Here is a 19,140-nt window from a genome sequence, read left to right as displayed (position 1 = left end):
CACTTACATATGTTTAAAGAATCTTTTTTTTTTTTTTTTTTAATCAAATTTTGACAACAGATTCTACATGGGGTAATGTACTTTCAGGGGCCAGAGGGTTCACTCAGTAAATAATACATAGTGCATCAAGAAATTTGGAATCCAGAAGCAGAGTAGAGTGTGTGTTTGAAACAGATCAAAACTGAAGCTTGGGAAGACAAGCAAAACACACATATATATTATATACACATAAGTTATTTCCCAAGATTATATGATGAGGTTTTTGTTTCGAAACTCCTCTCTCTTTATCCTTGAATAGAAGAAAGTCTCTTTGGTGGAGGCATATTTCTCATGTTGGATTCCATCTTGTTGAATGTGAGGTTGGCAATGGCTCTGTCCATTGAGTTTGTTTCCAGTTCAGCAGTGTTGCTACTGCAAAACAAAGATGGTGATGAGTTTTTTTTATTCATGAAGGTGAGTCCATTTCTTTAAGTATTGATTAATGAAGAAAGCTCTCTATATACCTGGTTCTATCCTCAAGGAACTCCTCCAAGTTGGAGTCTGACTTCTGTTGTGAGTTCTTTGCAAGCCGGTAAAAGGTATCACGGAAGCACTTGCGGGTATCATCAGTCAACTGTATATAATTAAACATTGTAAGTCTGTTACAAGACTGATCTAGTAAAAGTCGTAGGCAAGATCCAGAACATCAACATCACACTAACCTTTTCTGTAGCCCTTTGTAGATCCTGCAACACCACTTCTTCAGCAGATGCCTCCTCCATGTTATCTTCACACAGATTCATTGGAGCTTCCTCCTTGAACCAAAATAATGTACCAATATTAACATCTCTAATATTATCACAAGTTTATAACCCCCTGGAACAGTAATAGTCACAAGTAAAAAAAAAACATCAAAACATGTAAACCCGGGAGATCTCAGACCAAAATCCAAACCATAACTGATCCCTAGAGTCTGCTGAATTCCACAAGATCCATCTCTCAGAGAAGTACTTGAATATTTATACTATTTTAACATTGCTAATATAAAATAAGAAAAAAAAGTCAACTAATTTATACCATAAGTGGCATGTCTTGACAAGTTTCCCAGTTGTAATGGAACATAGGGACTTCTCTGCCATCGGTATTTTCAAGATACGCAGAGGAGGAAGTCGTGGTGTTGCTATTATCAGACTCCTTGAAAGAATGAAAATTCTCATTCCCAGGAACATCCTCCAAAATGGAACTTCTTCAGTCAAAACCGGAAACCAAAACAAAACAGACACAAAAAAATATAAACATTTGAATCATATAAAACATTTTTATCTGATAAGAGAGAGAGAGAGAGAATGAGTTTAAGGGCTAATATCATACAAGAACATGTCATCCATCTGTTGGATTTCATCGAAATCATGAAGGGAACGGTCAAAACAACCACTAGCCTTTAACCTCTTTGTTTCTTCTTCAACTTGGTCACTCGCGCCCATCTCCATCTGACTGTACAATCCTCCACTGAAACCATTGTTAATGACATCGTAATCAAAGCATTTCTCAGCAACAGCTGCAGAGGAGTTCATGTTCCATCCAGTAGTAGTACCCCACATATCAGGAGAAGGGTATGAATCTGATGTCTCTTGATAGTTAGGCACAACAAGATCCTCTAAGTTCCTCCTCGAATAACGATCCATGAAAATGATGTACTTCCCCACCTGCTACAGAAGGTCACCAACACTATAATTCAGAAACCACCAGGAGAAAAAAATTAAAGAAACCATTTGATGAATTATAAGAATATAATAAGAATAATAATTAATAAAGAACTCACCTTTATGATCAGATCCAAATCCAAAATCCAAAAGATTTATATGAGTTTATCTTCTTCTATCTTGTGTTAATAGATTTTGTGAGTGCTGCAATAGGAGAGAAGAGAAGAGAGAAAGAAGAGAGAAAGAAGAGAGAAGACAAGACAAGAAGCAAGTTGCAAGGAAGTGGAGAGCGCGTGAGTTTGAACTTTAACTAGTGGCCCAGAATTCACAAAGGAGATTTGTGGCTTAGATTACTCCTCCATCTAAAGCAACTCTTTCATTGGTCCACGTGTTATTACATAAATCTTTTTTTCCTGTGCGAGGTCGGCACTTGAACTAAAAAAATATTAACATCACTGGCCAACTTGAACGTTTTTTTTGCCTTATTTTTGTAGTTTCTGTTTACGGATAGACGACAAAAAAAAAAAAAAAAAACGAAGAAGAAGAAGGTATATGTTTACGGATATACCCTTTCAGATTCAGCCAGTGGTTAGCATTACAAGGTTAGGTGACACGTCCCATGTAACCATGTTCACTCGATTTGGTCGTTACACGTGGCCTGTAGGTAATAGGGAGGTGAAGACACGTGACAGACTGTTAAGCGGTGGAGTGGGACCATTGGTTTATGGGGGTATGAAGATTGAAGAAGAGCTAGCTATACTACTACTGTACATTCACATTCAGTGGATAATGTTTTTTTTTCCTCACACTCTCTTAAGTCACACCACCTTTGTCTTCTCTCATCAATGTATCGTTAGTAAAATTTTGTTTTTCCAAATATAAACTTTTTAGTATCAAATTGAAGCAGTCAGGGCATTGGAAAATTCAAAATTCAGTTGCCGTAGAGCTCGTTGGGGCAAGTTGCCGACACTCCATTAGTCCATATTGTTGTTGGCTACTCCTGACATTACGGTTCGATCTATGCTCCTTCCCTTTCGGAGAATAAATATAGCCCAGTGGGCTTGACAATACATATGGGCTTGACCAAAATCCACTTCGGTCCAAATTTTGAAAATATTGATGGAGCCTTTTTACTAATAAAATCCTCCTTGTTTTATTTTTCTTTAATAAAACTCCTTTTTATTTTATTTTGGGTGCAACTTTAATAAAACTCCTTGTTCATACAATTTTAACATGTGTTAAAAGTTAAAACCAATAATTAAATCTATAGATAAAATCAATAATCACTAATACGCAGATACAATATCTATAAATCTGTGTATCCTAGAGCTATACGCATGTAGTTTTCTTTTAAATTTCAATAATATTGGCTGGGAAGTTAACTCCCGGTCCTTTACCAAAAAAAAAATATATATATATATCTATAAATTTTCAAATTAGTAGAAAGATTAAATCCAATAAATCTTTTATTTTTAGAAAATAAGAATACTTAAAAGCTAAATACTGTATCTTCATTTACTTAAAATACAGTAGTGAAAAATTATACCTATTTTTTACAATCAATGAGACTTCAAAATTGACTAATTCGGAATCTCACGAAAAAAAAAGAAGAACTCAAAGAAAGAAAATTATTGAAATAATTAAAAGAGTTGAGAGACAAATCAGCAACATACAGTTTATATCTTTTTTATTTTCTCCAATATTACAGATTAGATCTTTCGTCCCCGGCGCGTTCTCGAGTTCAGCTCACAAACCTCTCCTCGAACTTCTCCAATTCAGTTCATTACTCTTAACATTTCGAGATCATACTCAATTCCTTCTCCGTGAATCCGTCATCTCACCAGGCTCAATCTCGTTAGCCGATGTTCGCGAGGAAATGATTGGTAAGTTCAGTTTTAAACGAACTAGATTTTGCATTCAATGTTGAAGTCTCCCTAGTCCTCCTCGTACTTGGTTCATTGAAGTTTTTTTTTTTTTTTTTTTTTTTTTTTTTTTTTTTTTTTTTTTTAATTCCATTTGCTCTGCGGCTTTCAATTTCACAGGTTAATTTTGGAATCTGAGAATCCCGTGTGGACTACTGGATCGAGAGATGGAAGAGTATGTTTTCTATTTGATTTGATTTAGCTACTGCACAATCTTCGTTTTTATTTTGCCTCTGCTTTTTGATTAAATTGTTTCTTCTGTGTGTATTAGAGAAAATGCTGTTGAGATACTTCAGAGATATCGCCGGGATAGGCGGAAACTATTGGATTTTATGTTGGCTGGTAGTTTAATCAAGAAAGTTATTATGCCTCCTGGTGCTGTCACTCTTGACGATGTTGATTTGGATCAAGTTAGTGTTGATTATGTCATTAACTGTGCTAAGAAAGGTAATAATATCATGGTTACATCTTTCTTCTGCTGTTTTCTATGATCGTGAGTTCAATAATAATGTATATTGTTTTTAAATATAGGTGGAATGCTCGAACTTTCTGAAGCTATTCGGGACTTTCATGATCACAGTGGATTGCCTTATATGGTATGATTCTCTCACTTGTCTCTCTCTCTTTACTTTTGTTGGTGGGGTCTTTCTTCATCTTTCAACTACTAGATTTTTGTTAACCATTACTGAGACAACCGTGCAACATTTTGAAATTAAGTTAAGACAAATGCATTTGTGGATAATCCGATTGGACGACTGATCTAATCACATATATTGTGTGTTTTTACTTTCGTTATATATGTCTGTCACTGAGATGCTACTAAAGTCGCCTTCTACTTCTCACTCTGCTTGTATTAGTGATTTTGCTCATTGCTTGGGTCTTTTTGCATATTTTCAGAACAGCGTGGGTACTGCTGATGAGTTCTTTTTGGCTACAAATCCTGAATCTTCTGGCTCACCTCCAAAAAGGGCTCCACCGCCTATTCCTATTGTAACTTCCTCTGCCTCTCCCATGGTTACAAATCCGGAGTGGTGTGAGTCACCGACTGTGCCATCACATATGCGATCAGAATCTTTTGATTCACCACCACAAGCTCAAGAGCTGACTGTTGATGACATTGAAGATTTTGAGGACGATGACGACCCTGAGGAAGTTGGTAATTTCAGGATTTCAAGGCGGACTGTAAATGATGCGGCTGATCTTGTGCCAAAACTGCCCTCCTTTGCTACTGGTAATAGATTCGAAAATGCATATCTCGAAGAAGTAATTTTGATGATTAATACCATTGTTACTGTTAATCCATAGCCTCATAATATTATTCAAATTGTATGCAAATTTCTAGGCTTTAGTATTTCATCATTTATGGATGGGGCACTATAATTTGAGAAACTAAGGAATACTTGTAAAATTATCATTACTTATACTGATCAGTAGCCACACCTGTCACCTATATACGACTAGACCATAACTAGTAGTAGTACACATGCAAAATTGAGAACTCATTAATCCATCAAGAAAATTGTAATGCATTTTTGTTTCAGGTATTACCGATGATGATCTCCGCGAAACTGCATTTGAAATCCTGTTGGCTTGCGCTGGAGCCTCAGGGTATACAGAATATTTACTTGCTTACTTTTTAATTTGTTTGTTCACCTGAGGTGTGATAGTTAGAGTCTTACTGATAATGTTACCTCTCTTTACATGGATTTTGCGATCGGATAGAGGTCTCATAGTACCATCAAAAGATAAAAAGAAGGAGAAAAGCAGGTCTAGGCTGATCAAGAAGCTTGGTCGCAAAAGTGAGAGTATCTCTCAGTCTCAGAGTTCATCAGGATTAGTTGCTATTCTGGAAATAATGCGGGGCCAAATGGAGGTTACTCCCTCTATCTCTCTCTCACACTTTTACTTTCTTATTTGTTTTGGTTTAGCATACAGTAAATTGTTTCTCAGGGCATAAGTTTTATATATTTATTACTCTATACTTTCCTGGAAAGTTTATCTTATGTAATATGCCAAATGTCTCTGCGTCATTGATTTTTTTTTGTATGCCGTTGGACATTATTCGCTTGGTTCCTCAGTTAACTCTTTCCAGTGAGCAATTAGAGTTCACCCACTTTATGTGTTTGTTGTGTACGTGACAATCGGTATTTCGGGATCGTACAGATTTCTGAGGCCATGGACATCAGAACGAGACAGGGATTGCTTAATGCCCTAGCGGGAAAAGCTGGGAAAAGAATGGACAGCCTCTTGGTGCCTTTAGAATTGCTATGTTGCGTGTCTCGTACTGAGTTCTCTGACAAGAAAGCATACTTACGTTGGCAGAAAGGGCAGGTAAAGACATCTTTTCACATCCGGTTGTAATATTGACTACTTCTTTCATTTAGTAGCTTCTGTCATCTATTTACTTTTTGTATCTCAGTTGAACATGTTAGCAGAGGGGCTCATTAACAATCCAGTTGTTGGATTTGGAGAATCAGGTCGTAAGGCAAGTGACCTGAAGAGTCTTCTTCTAAGGATTGAAGAATCAGAGGTATTTTTGAAAAAAAATATATGTTCATGTGATTTTTTACTTGGCGTAGACATCAAATATGGGATTGGGTATTTTGTAGTTATTCTAAGGGTGTGGCATTAAAATATCCAAAGGTTAAGATAAGTTATTATTAGTGGGGAAATTGGCATAGGGTCTTTTATTTCCTGGCAGTTTTCTCTATTATAAGTTCTTTGGCTTTTATCCGTTTAACTGGTAGTTGAATTGGCTTTACATTAGCGGTTTCATAATATTTTTCTTTGACTTCGCTTACTTTCTTTTCTATTTATAGTCTCTTCCATCCTCTGCCGGAGAAGTGCAAAGAGCAGAATGTTTGAAATCGCTTAGAGAAGTTGCTATTTCACTTGCTGAGAGACCGGCTCGTGGTGATTTGACGGGTGAAGTGTGCCATTGGGCTGATGGCTATCATGTGAACGTCAGACTATATGAAAAATTGCTTCTCTGTGTCTTTGACATGTTAAATGAAGGGAAGCTCACAGAGGTTTGTGATTTCTGTCAAAATATTATTGTTCTTGGTCATTTTATAATCATGTTGATCTGAAAGGTTTATGTTCTTCTCAGCTGTCACTCTTTGAGCTGCTTAGATTTCTCTTTTTTTTTCTTTTTCTTTGTTTCCTCATATTGATATTCATTACTAACAAAAAATTGTTGACGAGTTGCCTTTCAGTTTATTGTTACTAAAATCATATTGATCTGAAAACCTTGGTCATTTTATTTTAGGAAGTTGAAGAAATTCTGGAGCTTTTAAAGTCAACATGGCGTGTTCTTGGAATTACAGAGACCATTCATTACACATGCTACGCATGGGTGTTGTTTCGGCAGGTAACGAGGGAGCAGTATTCTTCTTTTTATTTTTGATGCTTTATATTGGAATTTTTATGGTAGCTTAATGAAAATGTTGTATGGCTGCAGTATGTAATCACTAGTGAACGAGGACTTCTGCGACATGCCATTCAGCAGCTAAAAAAAATCCCTTTAAAAGAACAACGTGGGCCTCAAGAGCGGATACACTTGAAAACCTTGCAGTGCAGTGTTGAAAATGCAGAGATATCCTTCCTGGAGTCCTTCTTATCACCTATACGGAGTTGGGTAGATAAGCAGCTGGGCGACTACCACCTGCATTTTGCCGAGGTTTTACCTCAAAAGAAATGCGTTTAGACACAGACTTTACTTTCAATTCAATTACAGTAATTAGTTTATAGGATCAGCCTTCTTTGTTATTAAAGTCTGGTAAACTATATGCTTGCTTATATGTCTGGTAAACTTTTGTAGGGTTCACTTGTCATGGAGGATACAGTTACAGTTGCAATGATCACTTGGAGGCTTTTGTTGGAGGAATCTGATCGAGTATGTAACCTGCTTAGTACTGGAGCAACATGACTGACTTGTAATTGAGACTGATGGTTAATTTTTTCTACAGGCGATGCATTCTAACTCTTCCGATCGAGAGCAAATTGAGTCCTATATTTTATCTTCCATCAAGAATACGTTCACAAGAGTAAGTATTATATCAGTTCTCATTTATGCCCATTCGAAGAATTGAGCAAACATGTTTTCAATGTGCATAGTTTTGATGCATAATATTAGAGAGTGTATGATGAGGCTGATTCTTGCAATACAGATGTCACTTACCATTGAAAGATCAGACAGAAATAATGATCACCCTTTGGCATTGCTTGCCGAGGAGACAAAGAAACTTATGAAAAAGGACGCTACTATCTTTATGCCAATTTTATCTCAGAGGCACCCACAGGCAATTGCGTTTTCTGCCTCCCTTGTTCACAAGCTTTACGGGAATAAGCTGGTAAGCTTTATGCTGGTTTCCCATCTGATAAATATTTGGTTACTACATCTCAGTTATAAATGACATCTTGACTTTGTATTTTATCTCAGAAACCTTTTCTTGATGGTGCTGAACACTTGACTGAGGATGCTGTCTCTGTTTTTCCCGTGGCTGATAGCCTTGAGCAATATTTACTGGAGTTAATGACTTCTGTCTGTGGAGAGGATACAAATGGACCTTACTTCAGAAAATTACTTCCATATGAGGTCAGACGCACATGTGTTTCACTTTAAAACCTAGAACGCATGGCTTAAGCCACCTTATAAACAGAGTCGAATTCAGCTACCAGTCGTGTTGGCTCTAATATTTCTCAGTAATTTATATCTGCTAGGTCGAATCTCTCTCTGGCACGTTGGTTTTGAGATGGATCAATTCACAGCTGGGAAGAATTTTAAGTTGGGTGGAGCGAGCTTATAAACAAGAGGTGAGATTTGGTGTTTCCTTCACTGATGTTGCGAAGAATGACTTTATGTCTTTTAATACCAGTTTTTTTTTCAAACCATAACGCATCTTAGCTTTTCTGTATAGCGTTGGGACCCAATATCACCTCAACAGCGGCATGGGAGCTCAATTGTTGAAGTTTTTAGGATCGTAGAAGAGGTATGAGTCGTATCTTCCAATTATTGTACGTAAGAAAGATAATTAGACATAATTAAGCAGTGTCTGTTCATGAATGTGTCAAAATTGTATTGAACGTAGCTGTGATATTTTTGTTTCTTGTGAAAACATATGTTGATCTCGTTGGCAATATGCCTTCACTTCTAAGAGTGGCCAATTTAATGTTTTGGATAATCTTTGATGCAGACTGTTAATCAATTTTTTGAGCTGAAAGTTCCAATGAGATCCATTGAACTAAGTGCTCTATGTCGTGGCATTGACAATGCATTTCAAGTCTATACTAACCATGTCATGGAGAAGCTAGGTATGTACCATGTGACTGGTTGAAGTTTAGAAGTTTATATTCTTATGAGTCTTTATCTTGCTTAAGCTGGACCATGTTTTTGGTCTACTGAAATATTCTGGTATCTGTTTCAGCTAGCAAGGAAGATTTGATTCCACCTGTACCTGTTCTTACTCGTTACAAGAAGGAAACAGCAATCAAGGTTTTTGTTAAGAAGGAACTATTTGAGTCAAAACTGCCTGAAGAGAGAAGGTCGATTAACATTGATGTTCCTGCAACCGCTGTACTTTGCGTGCAGCTCAATACTTTACATGTAACTTCAAGACTCGCTTCCTCATTTCAAGCATCATTTTCAAGTTTTTTCTGCTATCTAAAATGTTTCATATGCTTTTCACAGTATGCTGTTAGTCAACTGAGCAAGTTAGAAGACAGCATGTGGGACCGCTGGATAGCGAAAAAACCTCGTGAAAAGATTGTCATCAGTATGGACCTTTATGTGCTTATTCAATGTTCATTTTCCCTTTACAAAATCTTATTTTCTAGAAATTTCGTATTAGTCATAAAAATGGTACATATCTACTTTGGCTAACCTTACAGGAAAATCTTTGGTTGAGAAATCCAAGAGTTTTAACCAGAAGGAATCTTTTGAGGGGAGTAGAAAAGATATCAATGCAGCTCTGGATCGTCTCTGCGAGTTTACTGGTGAGATGCTATATCTTTACATCCTTGAAAATTTCATTATCGAAGGGTTAAACTAATCATGATTCTGTGACACTGCAGGAACCAAGATTATCTTCTGCGATTTAAGGGAGCCGTTTATTGAAAATTTATACAAGCCAAGTGTTTCTCAATCAAGATTGGAAGGACTAATCGAACTCCTTGATACGGTAAGAAATCTCCCCTTAGACAAGACATGTTATAACTGAGCCAGACATTTACAGTTTACATGAGGTCTGAACCACCAAACACTAGGTGCTGGTAACATGATTGAGGATATCTAAAAAATAGGTTCCTAGAAGTCAATGAAGTATTAAATTCCTTGACTATATCTAGATTTCTATGGCGGTTTGGCACCAATGAATATTAGCAAAGGCTTTTTTCTCGACAATGCTAAATTTTCAATTACTTTGACCAGGAACTTGGACAGCTATGTAGTGTCATAATGGAGCCATTGAGGGATCGTGTAGTCACCAGCCTGCTTCAAGCATCACTGGTCTGTAGTTTAACCTCAGTCGGGTTATTGACATTTTACTATTTTAGACAAGGTCTCAAGTGTTTGCCTTTTAATTGAAAATATTTTAAATCTACCAGGATGGATTGCTTCGCGTGCTATTAGATGGAGGCTCGGCACGTGTATTCCATCCAAGCGAGTCAAAGCTGTTAGAAGAAGATGTAGAGGTCTTAAAGGTAACTTTTACTTATTGACGGTCATGTTATCTTTGTAGCCCGAAATGCATGTGTCGTTAAAGCTCTTATGTCTGTGGGTGTTCTTAGGAATTCTTTATTTCTGGCGGGGATGGACTTCCAAGAGGAGTGGTTGAAAACCAAGTAGCCCGAGTCCGTCTTGTTGTAAAGTTGCATGGATATGAGGTTAGTAAACCTGCAGTTTATTCGGTTCGGTTTTAATTTGTTTGGTATAAAACTATTGTTGCTGTTAGGTTTATATGAAGTCTGGTTTCGGTTTTTGGTTTCAAGAATTTTGGTTGGGTTTATATTCCGAGGGGTAATTTATACTCACATCTAACTATGAACAGACGCGGGAACTTATCGATGACTTGAGGTCTAGAAGCAGTCTAGAGATGCAGCAAGGAGGAAAAGGCAAACTAGGAGCGGACACCCAAACATTGGTGCGAGTGCTGTGCCACAGAAACGATTCAGAGGCGTCTCAGTTTCTGAAAAAACAGTACAAAATCCCAAAATCCCACACGTAATCGATGCCGCTGATAGTATCATATTTGCCGTCTTTTGATTTCTTTCTTTCGGTTTTACTTTAGTAACAAAATCATATGTACAATTACTTCTCACCAAGTACAGTTTGTAGAGAAAAATATTACCCGAGCTTCTTTAGGTGTCATTCTTTTGATTTACCTTTGCTTTCTTATACAAATGTTTGTAATTTGGATCAAACTACTAAGACAAGATATTGCTCTGGTCTGGGATTTATTTCAAAACTAGTACGTTGTGACAGGACTAGACCTGATTGTTCCTAAGTTCAGTAAAACACTTCAATGAAGAGAAGAGAAGTAGATCTTAAAATTAACATAATAAATCAATTTCACTGATCATAATCTAGTTAGATATAAATCAGGATCGTTTTCTAGGTAAACAAATAAAAATATATCTTTCTAAAGCATTCAAACAAGATATCTTAGAAATCAAAGAAAAGTAATAATAATGATTTATTGACCGTTGAAAGCCGATTTCTGTTTGATTTTTGAACGTCTTTCTTCGTGTAGACGGTCCTCACGACAGCTTTAAACAGGAAACGCGTTCTCCGTGATCCCGCCGGTTACCCTCTCTTCTCACCATGCGCGAGAAGGTGATTTACCCTACTTACTAATTGTCAGATTTGATTGCATAATAACCGAAAAAATAACCAAACTTAAAGTATAGTATAAATACTGTTTTATTTCAAAACTTTTGGCCATTTAATGAGCATAGAGAAGCAAAAATCTAGCAAGTTTTACAAGCTAACCATTAGGTTATTATGATCAGTGTCGTTATCTGTTGAGACTGATGTTCTTGGACTAGTATCTCCCATTTTTTTTTTTTTCTTCTAAATCTCTCTTACTGAATCATCAGACAAAAACTGATCCAAGCGTGGTTCCCTTCCAAGTAAAAACTTTTAGAATCACCTAGATGGAGTGACAGACTGTCAAAGCACGATGGTAAACAGAAACCAAAAAACTAGAGCTATAGACCTGATCACATGTGATTGGTTCAAAATTTGCAGACTTGTAAACATCTTTAAGATCCAAACCATTACATTTGAACTTAGCATGAAGCAACATATGACAACTTTGAGTACTCAAAAGTCAAACCCAGAGAATCAAAGTAAACAATAAAACAAGCCTATAAGATTAGAAGTGAGAACCAACGAAATAACATAGCAATAAAGCTCTTCATGAGTTTAAAGCAGTAACTATTGTGAACATTAGACTGAAGGATGAAGAAAAAGATTCAGAATTTAGCGCATCCATTAACCCAAGAAACAGAACGTAAAGACACAAAATTCGAGCCTGTTAACATCTAATCGCAAGCAATTTCACTTCTACAGTGTTGGAACCAATGAACACGTATATAAAGCAAAAAAATCCCTCCAAAGGTCGAAATCTTCCATGATAAAAGCAATCATGAAAGCAGAGACAGAGAGAATAAAGAAAACTGAAAAAAATCAACCCCTAAGACTAAGACTATTGAAGGAGTATCTAAACCTGTGAATGGATTCTTCAGCTTAACCTCTAACAAGAGTTGTTCAGAAAAAAAAAGGGGGGCTTGAAACAAAAGATCCGAGAAATTTCCAATCTTTAAAGACGTCGTCTTCTTTGTATGAAACCCAACACAGATATCAATCAAAGTTCGCTACTTTTATATCTTCTTTGAGGTATTGATTTTCCCAGTCTATGGAAAAAACAAACAAAACAGGAAGGGAAGACGAACTGAAGTGATGATGGTGGACCTCAAAATAAAAGTCCTCTGTCTGAAAATGCAATACTCTTTTTTTTTTTTCTTTTTTTTTTTTTTTTTTTTTTTTTGACAATGACATGTTATTTTTTAGGTTTATTTAATAAAATATCCTCTCTATTTTGTGTTAACACTAATAGTTAAAATTATCATACACTTTACTTGGATAAATTAGCGAAAGTTTACAACTCATATCATCATATACAATTACAAATGATCACGCTTAATTTGAAGTTTTTTTTTGTTTTTTGTTCTCAATGCATAAACAGTCACACTTTAACTAAATGGAGATGTAACCATATTTTTGGAAATCAGAACTAGATAGATTACTTCATCATATCTGTGTGAAGTTTGTCATATGGATTCCCTTAAGAAAACCACAAAACTCAAGATAAAATAAATGTATCAGAATGCCTTTTATATTATTTTTAGATGATTACGATACAAAGACAAAAAAAAAAGAAATAATTACAAAATTTAGTAACAATTCTGATATATTCAAAGAGATATATAAACAATACATTAAACTTTCCAAATGCCAAGAAAAAAAAACCTGACGGCTACAGCTAAAGAAGAGTATGTGAGTTCCTTCAAAATTGACACAAACATTCGGTATTTTAATATTAAGTTGAGATGCATGATAAGCAAAATGCATTGAGTTTAGCACAAACCAAGAGACGTGACAAAAACATTGAAAACTAGAGATATTAGACGAGCAAGAAACAACGATAATATAAATGATCAACATTATTATTTCGAGATTAATTATTCAAGACACTTTGTCATGTCAACTTCTACTACAACTTCATTACTTAGCATGAAATCTGCCGATTCTGCATCTTGCATCTGGATAGTCGCACTAGCTCCTATACCGTAGTCGTACAGAGTGGCTCCCCTCTTCAGGCTGAGGACCTTCCCTCCGTACGTCAGATACTGCATCGTTGCACAATACCAGTGGCTTGGTAGATCTTCGTCTTCATGTCCGTGATCGTGTCCGTCGATGTCATCTCTACTGTGTATATTCTTCTATTCTCGGTTTTAATGAAAATTTGCATTTCTTGATTTAAACAGAAAAGGAAAAAAAATCATTAAAACAAATAAATTAAAGAATGAAAACTTACGGGAGAGAGTATGAATTACTTATGATTTGTGTTTTTCTTTTCTCTATAGGAGGGGTAGTGAGTGAGTGATGTAGTGATGTAGTGCATGTATGTGTGTTATATATAGACAATTTAAAAAAAAAAAAAAAGAATAAGAATAAAAGTAAAATGGTAAATAAAAAATATCTTAAGGGATACATTAGTAAAATATAAAAATTACATTAGCAATAATATTTTTGACTGTGAAGACAAAAAAAATGAAAGATGAAATAGATGCATTAATAAACAATAACAAAATATAAGCAAAACATAAGCAAAATATAAGCAAAAAAAAAACTATACTATTATTCTTATCAAGAAATCAAAAATTTGTTTTTAAAGCTCATTATCTTCTCAAATGTTTTTACTTACAAATAAAAAATATAATATTAGAATGATAAATACTATTTTATCAATTAAATTAAGATCAAACAAAATTTATGTTTGATGAATTTCATTCTCATACCGCTTAACACAAAAGATACTGTAAATTATTGTACATTGTATCATGATGAGACAATGACGTCATTAGAATAAACATTGGATTTACTAGCATATCTGACTTTATTAGTGTGAAATCTCTGGAACTAATTGTCGTTGAGAGTATAACATTATTGATAATCTGAAGTTATTTTTTATTTTATATGTTCTCAATACATAAACAGTCACACTTTAACTAGTTGGAGATGTAAACATTTTGGAGCACTTCATCATTTGTGTGAAGTTTGACATTAAGAATCCATTGAGAAAACCACAAAACTCAAGATAGAAATAAAAGTATCAAAACGCCTTTATATTGTTAGATGATGTTTAAGACACAAAATAAAAATATAAAAAAAAAGTAAAAGAAACACCTTACCACAAAAAAATAAAATTACAAAATTCAGTAACAATTCTGATATAAACAATACAGTAAACTTTCCAAATGCTAAGAAGAAAAAAAGACCTGACGGCTACAGCTAAAACAACATGAATTACCACAACCATTTTAGAAATCTAGAGACAAAGAGTCTTTACTTTTGTTTCACAGAAAACTGCTTATTCGTCGATGGATTTGGTAAGAAGAATCTGAGAAGTGTTAATTTAATAGTCTCTCCTGGTTTGTGTCCATATGGGTTTTGTACAGCTACCAAAATACAATTTCACTCTCTGGGTCGAGCAAGCCACAAGGAGCTAAGAGCTCGTAGCCGCGAGAAGTAATCATGAATTGCAAGTAGAGCACGCGCTGACTGCCGCGTTGTTAATACTCTTATCATCTGTTGCAATGTTTGTAGTCTCAAATTATCAGCCTGCAACCAACCACAAGAATCATCATTATTACCACATATTCTAGAGATATCATCTCAAAACATCACAAGTGGTTGTACCTGGCGGATAAATCCTTCGAGGGTACCTAACTTTCCCATTGCCATGGCCATCTGACCCATGTAGCTCGCCACATTCCCTGATGAGCTTGAACCAAGAGTCCCGCTCGATAAAGTATCAGCTAGAGACTGTTGTAAGCTCTCCATTCCTTGAGACAAAGCATCTTCAGCCTGCTGCGATGTCTGTTGCAAGTTATTTATGCCCACCAACTGTCTCTCTGTCATTGGCTCCAGCTGATTCGCCAAAAGCTGTTTGCACACATTTTTTTTTTATTATGACCATTCTTCTTATGTTCTATGTAAAAACAGTATGTAACCGGAGAAAGACACAATGAAATAAGACCTGACCTTGAGAAGTTCAGATGAACGAAACCCACCGAGCCACAAAAAACATCTCTCAGCTGGTGTTTTCCACATACCAGACAGAAGGTGAAAGACATCATTCTTAGCTGCATTGCTCTTTATCCTGAAAAGCTCCTCATAGTGAGCCATCACACCATCAACTATTGTTCGAAGCTCAGCATCACCTGCATGGGCATTTAGTGCAGACCTCAGCTCGTTCATTTGCTTGTTCTTTTCTTCCAGCCACCGTGAATGTTCAGCATCAAAAGCCAAAGCACCTGAAATAAAAGATGTTATACTTACAAACAAGAACAAATCCATGAGATTCGATCTTTTAAGTCTAAATCCACAACAGTGCTAATTTGATGGAACAGTTTTTGCTATCAGAACCCCGTCAGTCAGCCACTTACTCTGACAAGCCAACATATTGTTATGGGATCACATGATGTAACTCATTGATCAGTCTACACCTTATCAACAAATTACAAGCCAAAAAAACACACTAATAAAGAATAAGCAACTAACCATTTCCACCAGTAGAATGGGCTTGGTCTCCTGTGCTTGAAATGAAGACGCCCTAAAAGCGAGAAATTTCCTTTTATGTATACAGAACCACAAATTAATAATCAATGGAAGTAAGAAAACAAATTTGAACCTGCTGTCTTGCTCTTTGCAGCTCCTGTTCAAGCTGGGTAAGTTTCAAGCGACTGTTCTCCAGCTGCTGAACATAAGCCTATGGAGGGAACAATTGAAAGGAATTAAGGTTCTTCTTCTTGGGATGGATCAATTTAGAGAAAAAAAAGGTAAAAAAAAAAAATGAAACCAAGAAACAGTGGAAAGTTTTACCTTTTTCCTCAATCTACTTTTCCTTGCTGCCTCGCGGTTTTGAGCAAGCCTACGAAGGGTCTATAGATCAAAATATAAGGAAAGAAAAAACAGATTATACATTGGCTCAATAAAAATAGTTATCTTATCTACAGAGATGGACATATCACCTTTTGATCCATCTTGCCCTTCGAGCGGTCACTAGAATCAGAAGCAGCAGTATTCGCTAATGCTCCCTCGGACTGCATGAAATTAACACCAGAAAAATTTACCGGTCCATCAAAATCACACTCGTTCGGAAAAATTTAAGTGAGAAAATGTAACCAGATTATGAGCTAACCCCGAGATCTGGATGATCAGTGTCATCATCTGTTGAGACATCAGTTCTTGGACTGGTATCAGCCATATTACTTTCTCACCACTGATCTGTACTAACAAGTGATAACAAAGACAATTTTCACTAGTGGCCTCACTTGTAGTAGCAACTTCTTGAGACTTCTCTTGCTTCTAAGACTGCCAAGATTCGGAAAGAAGCTAAGAAAAAGTAAAAGACAGAAAGAACGAAGTCAGCTGATAGAGGGTACAGAGAAAGAAAAAAGAAAGATATACGGAACAACTGTTGGTCATCTGGACCATTGGCTGTGCTGAATGAACACAGAAAAACAGTATTATATACCATCTCGTACGCTAACATAGTTTTCAATCAAGGCCTATACAAAGTCAAGAAAAAGGTTCTCTAATGAAGTGGCCGCTTCTGTTTCCAATAACAAACCAGAAAAATGATTGCTGGAGAGTCCTTTACTTAATCAACACAGAGGTATCCCCAAGGGAAATTTTGCAGACTACCAAAAGTCACAAACTTAAGAATATAAGAACCATTGATTTGTGCTAAACAGCCACCAAATGGGTACCAAATACGCAAAACTTATGTGTAGAAGCAAGCTAATTAAATGCAGATGTCACTTGCAAGAACAGTAAAACCAAGAAGAAACGAAGATCCTCTGTCTACCAAATACTGATATACCATCATAGTCCTAGAAAAAACTAACCTTTAAAGCAATTCAAAACATTGAGTAGAGTGACGAAGCCAAACCTAATCAGAAAATTAATATTACTGAAGTAACTCCAGTAGCTTAATTTGCAACTCTAGCTAAAAACAAAATCAACTCAGGTACTCACATCCGAGTTGACTCGATCTCTCTACTCAGTATTTTTAAACCAAGCAAAGTAAAAAGACTAAGGATTTAAATCCTAGCTCCAGCGAGAACTTCAATTAAAGCTGAAGCTATGAATTCAAACCAAGAAATTACCACCGAAACAGAACTTTAAAAATTAGCATTTAAATCCAAATTACAAAATTTCAGAACAAATTCACGAACTCTTTATTAAAAAAAAGCAGAACTCTTTAAGCTTCTGAAAGTCAACTAGGTTTAACTTCCAAACACAGAGTTAACAAGAAGTAGCTTCAAATGACTGTGAAGCAAACAACACAGAGAAGAAAGAAGAAAAAAAAGAACCCTAGAAAAAGAAAAGAAAAAAAACTTGGGTTGATGAAGAAGAAACTGACCTGGTAAAAAATCAAATCTTTTGAAGTGAAGGAGTAAAGGGTTTGAATTGAAATCGGATTGAAACAAAGAAGCAGAGAGACACGATCCGAAATTCCAATCTCCGAGACGTCGTTTTGTCTACAAATCTACCAGTTCCCAAAGACTCCTCTCCCACTGCAAAACAAAAAAAAAATATTAACGGAAGTTTTCAAACTAAACCCTCTCTACTCTTTTTCTTACGATTACCTACCCCTATTCTCTTAAAATTGCATAAACCACCCTTATTTCCAATTCTGTCCGATTTGGTCTTAGGCACACCTGAAAATCCAATTTGAAAAGATTTGTGAAAATGATGTTTTACAAAAAAACAAAAAAAACTGAACTCAAAATCATAAACCGGATTCTCTGATTTATCTTTAATCAGCCAATCCAACCAAACTTTCATCACGGCTGTTTTAGCTTAATATCATATTCTTCCAAGTGGTGGAAGTAGGTGAAGTCAAGTGCGGTAGAACACACACTGGCTGAGTTAGAGGGTTTTGAATCTCACTTTGTTTAGCTGGAGGGTTCCATTTAGAGGTTATTAAGAGGAATGGTATGTACATTGATTTTGTTTTTCCAAAATGCCATATTTACAAAACCTTTTCTCAAATGCCATAAATGTTTGGTAGATTGACTAAACTAATCTTTTTATTTTCTTTCTTCTATTTATATTTTTCTTTCATTTGTTTTTTTTCTATCTCATTTTCTCTCTCCATAATTTATTAATAAAAATTATGTTTTCTAAACAAAACAAAAAATGTTCTCTCTTCTTTTGTTCGTCTTAGCTGTCAAAGCATCATCTTCTTCGATTGGCAGATTCCGATGGTTTTAGTGGGATATGTGGTGCTCACATTCATATATATTTCTTGGTGAGTCTGTTTTTCTTCTTCGCTCTGGTCTTAGAGGTTGAATTTTTCTGATTATGTTTTGTGACTGGCAAATCTGGATTTGTCGGCTCTGTTCTTGTTCGATTTGTCTTGTTGTTGTGTTATTGATGTTTTGTAGGTGGACCACAAGAGTTTCGTTTTGGTTTACAGAATAGCTAATGATGGTGCTTGTTAGGCGAGAGACGAGTATTTAGCCAGTTTTTGTGGACAACTTTATGTTTATTTTTGTGGACAACCTAATTTTCATTTTGTGGACAACTTAATCTTCATTTTTGTGGACAATTTTGAAGTCATGTGGACAACTTACCAAATTTTAGAGTTGTCCACTACATTTATACATAAATAAGAAAGGTTGTCTATGATCAATATGGTTCATGTGAATGAAATGTGATCAATTTGTGTGGACAAAGGACA

The 19,140-nt window shown here is 35.7% G+C and overlaps 3 protein-coding genes and 1 long non-coding RNA gene across 27 annotated transcripts; 1 reads left to right on the top strand and 3 right to left on the bottom strand.

Moving 5' to 3' along the window:
* Positions 1-68: 68 nt before the first annotated feature.
* Positions 69-2,198, bottom strand: LOC104734711 (protein LNK4). 21 transcript variants are annotated; one of them, XR_015578463.1, is made up of 6 exons: positions 1,802-1,994; positions 1,351-1,685; positions 1,057-1,225; positions 702-855; positions 504-613; positions 69-411 (listed from the first exon to the last, which is right to left on the bottom strand). XR_015578463.1 is itself a non-coding variant. In XM_087482140.1 (6 exons), the coding sequence occupies exons 2-6, from the start codon at positions 1,662-1,664 to the stop codon at positions 285-287; spliced, it is 813 nt and encodes a 270-aa protein (XP_087338266.1). In that variant the 5' UTR covers positions 1,665-1,685; positions 1,802-2,198; the 3' UTR covers positions 69-284. The 21 variants fall into 21 exon arrangements, 12 of the variants coding, with proteins under 12 accessions (XP_087338266.1, XP_087338267.1, XP_019089930.1 ...); XR_015578462.1 differs by having other exon boundaries at positions 1,351-1,707; positions 1,802-1,958; XR_015578465.1 differs by having other exon boundaries at positions 69-408; positions 1,351-1,707; positions 1,802-1,958.
* Positions 2,199-3,125: 927 nt separating this feature from the next.
* LOC104734710 (protein unc-13 homolog) lies at positions 3,126-11,067 on the top strand. The gene is made up of 27 exons (XM_010454344.3): positions 3,126-3,565; positions 3,725-3,779; positions 3,876-4,051; positions 4,136-4,200; positions 4,502-4,835; positions 5,146-5,212; positions 5,327-5,477; positions 5,768-5,935; positions 6,024-6,134; positions 6,424-6,633; positions 6,873-6,974; positions 7,065-7,283; positions 7,425-7,499; positions 7,573-7,650; positions 7,774-7,956; positions 8,046-8,201; positions 8,327-8,419; positions 8,524-8,595; positions 8,800-8,917; positions 9,031-9,209; positions 9,294-9,378; positions 9,494-9,598; positions 9,677-9,783; positions 10,032-10,109; positions 10,208-10,303; positions 10,391-10,486; positions 10,651-11,067. The coding sequence occupies exons 2-27, from the start codon at positions 3,772-3,774 to the stop codon at positions 10,825-10,827; spliced, it is 3,309 nt and encodes a 1,102-aa protein (XP_010452646.2). The 5' UTR covers positions 3,126-3,565; positions 3,725-3,771; the 3' UTR covers positions 10,828-11,067.
* Positions 11,068-11,125: 58 nt separating this feature from the next.
* Positions 11,126-12,578, bottom strand: LOC104734709 (uncharacterized). Its single transcript, XR_759382.3, has 3 exons — positions 12,331-12,578; positions 11,592-11,751; positions 11,126-11,445 (listed from the first exon to the last, which is right to left on the bottom strand). It is a non-coding gene; the product is annotated as an uncharacterized LOC104734709 (long non-coding RNA).
* Positions 12,579-14,550: 1,972 nt separating this feature from the next.
* Positions 14,551-18,232, bottom strand: LOC104734708 (transcription factor TGA2). Of its 4 annotated transcripts, XM_010454341.3 has the most exons (10): positions 18,048-18,232; positions 17,818-17,971; positions 16,591-16,784; positions 16,421-16,492; positions 16,272-16,331; positions 16,081-16,158; positions 15,951-16,002; positions 15,432-15,703; positions 15,087-15,332; positions 14,551-15,008 (listed from the first exon to the last, which is right to left on the bottom strand). In XM_010454341.3, the coding sequence occupies exons 3-10, from the start codon at positions 16,654-16,656 to the stop codon at positions 14,862-14,864; spliced, it is 993 nt and encodes a 330-aa protein (XP_010452643.1). In that variant the 5' UTR covers positions 16,657-16,784; positions 17,818-17,971; positions 18,048-18,232; the 3' UTR covers positions 14,551-14,861. The 4 variants fall into 4 exon arrangements, with proteins under 4 accessions (XP_010452643.1, XP_087338264.1, XP_010452644.1 ...); XM_087482138.1 differs by lacking the exon at positions 18,048-18,232 and having other exon boundaries at positions 16,272-16,320; XM_010454342.2 differs by lacking the exon at positions 18,048-18,232 and having other exon boundaries at positions 16,591-16,763.
* Positions 18,233-19,140: the final 908 nt, after the last annotated feature.

This window comes from Camelina sativa, chromosome 13 (genome assembly GCF_030686135.1).
Source record: "Camelina sativa cultivar CO46 ecotype springtype chromosome 13, ASM3068613v1".
NCBI lineage: Eukaryota > Viridiplantae > Streptophyta > Magnoliopsida > Brassicales > Brassicaceae > Camelina > Camelina sativa.
Note: the sequence above shows the minus strand (reverse complement) of the source record. Positions and strands in the feature narration are given on the sequence as shown.

Coding starts and splice junctions, on each gene's coding strand:
- LOC104734711 (XM_087482140.1), bottom strand. CDS start 1,664: ATGGATCGTTATTCGAGGAGGAACTTAGAGGATCTTGTTGTGCCTAAC. Junction 1,226..1,350: donor CAGATGGATGACATGTTCTT/GTATGATATTAG, acceptor TTTTGACTGAAG/AAGTTCCATTTTGGAGGATG. Junction 614..701: donor TACAAAGGGCTACAGAAAAG/GTTAGTGTGATG, acceptor AATTATATACAG/TTGACTGATGATACCCGCAA.
- LOC104734710 (XM_010454344.3), top strand. Junction 5,936..6,023: donor TACGTTGGCAGAAAGGGCAG/GTAAAGACATCT, acceptor TTTGTATCTCAG/TTGAACATGTTAGCAGAGGG. Junction 10,304..10,390: donor AAGATGTAGAGGTCTTAAAG/GTAACTTTTACT, acceptor GGGTGTTCTTAG/GAATTCTTTATTTCTGGCGG.
- LOC104734708 (XM_010454341.3), bottom strand. CDS start 16,656: ATGGCTGATACCAGTCCAAGAACTGATGTCTCAACAGATGATGACACT. Junction 16,493..16,590: donor CTGATCATCCAGATCTCGGG/GTTAGCTCATAA, acceptor AATTTCATGCAG/TCCGAGGGAGCATTAGCGAA. Junction 16,332..16,420: donor AGGGCAAGATGGATCAAAAG/GTGATATGTCCA, acceptor TTTGATCTATAG/ACCCTTCGTAGGCTTGCTCA.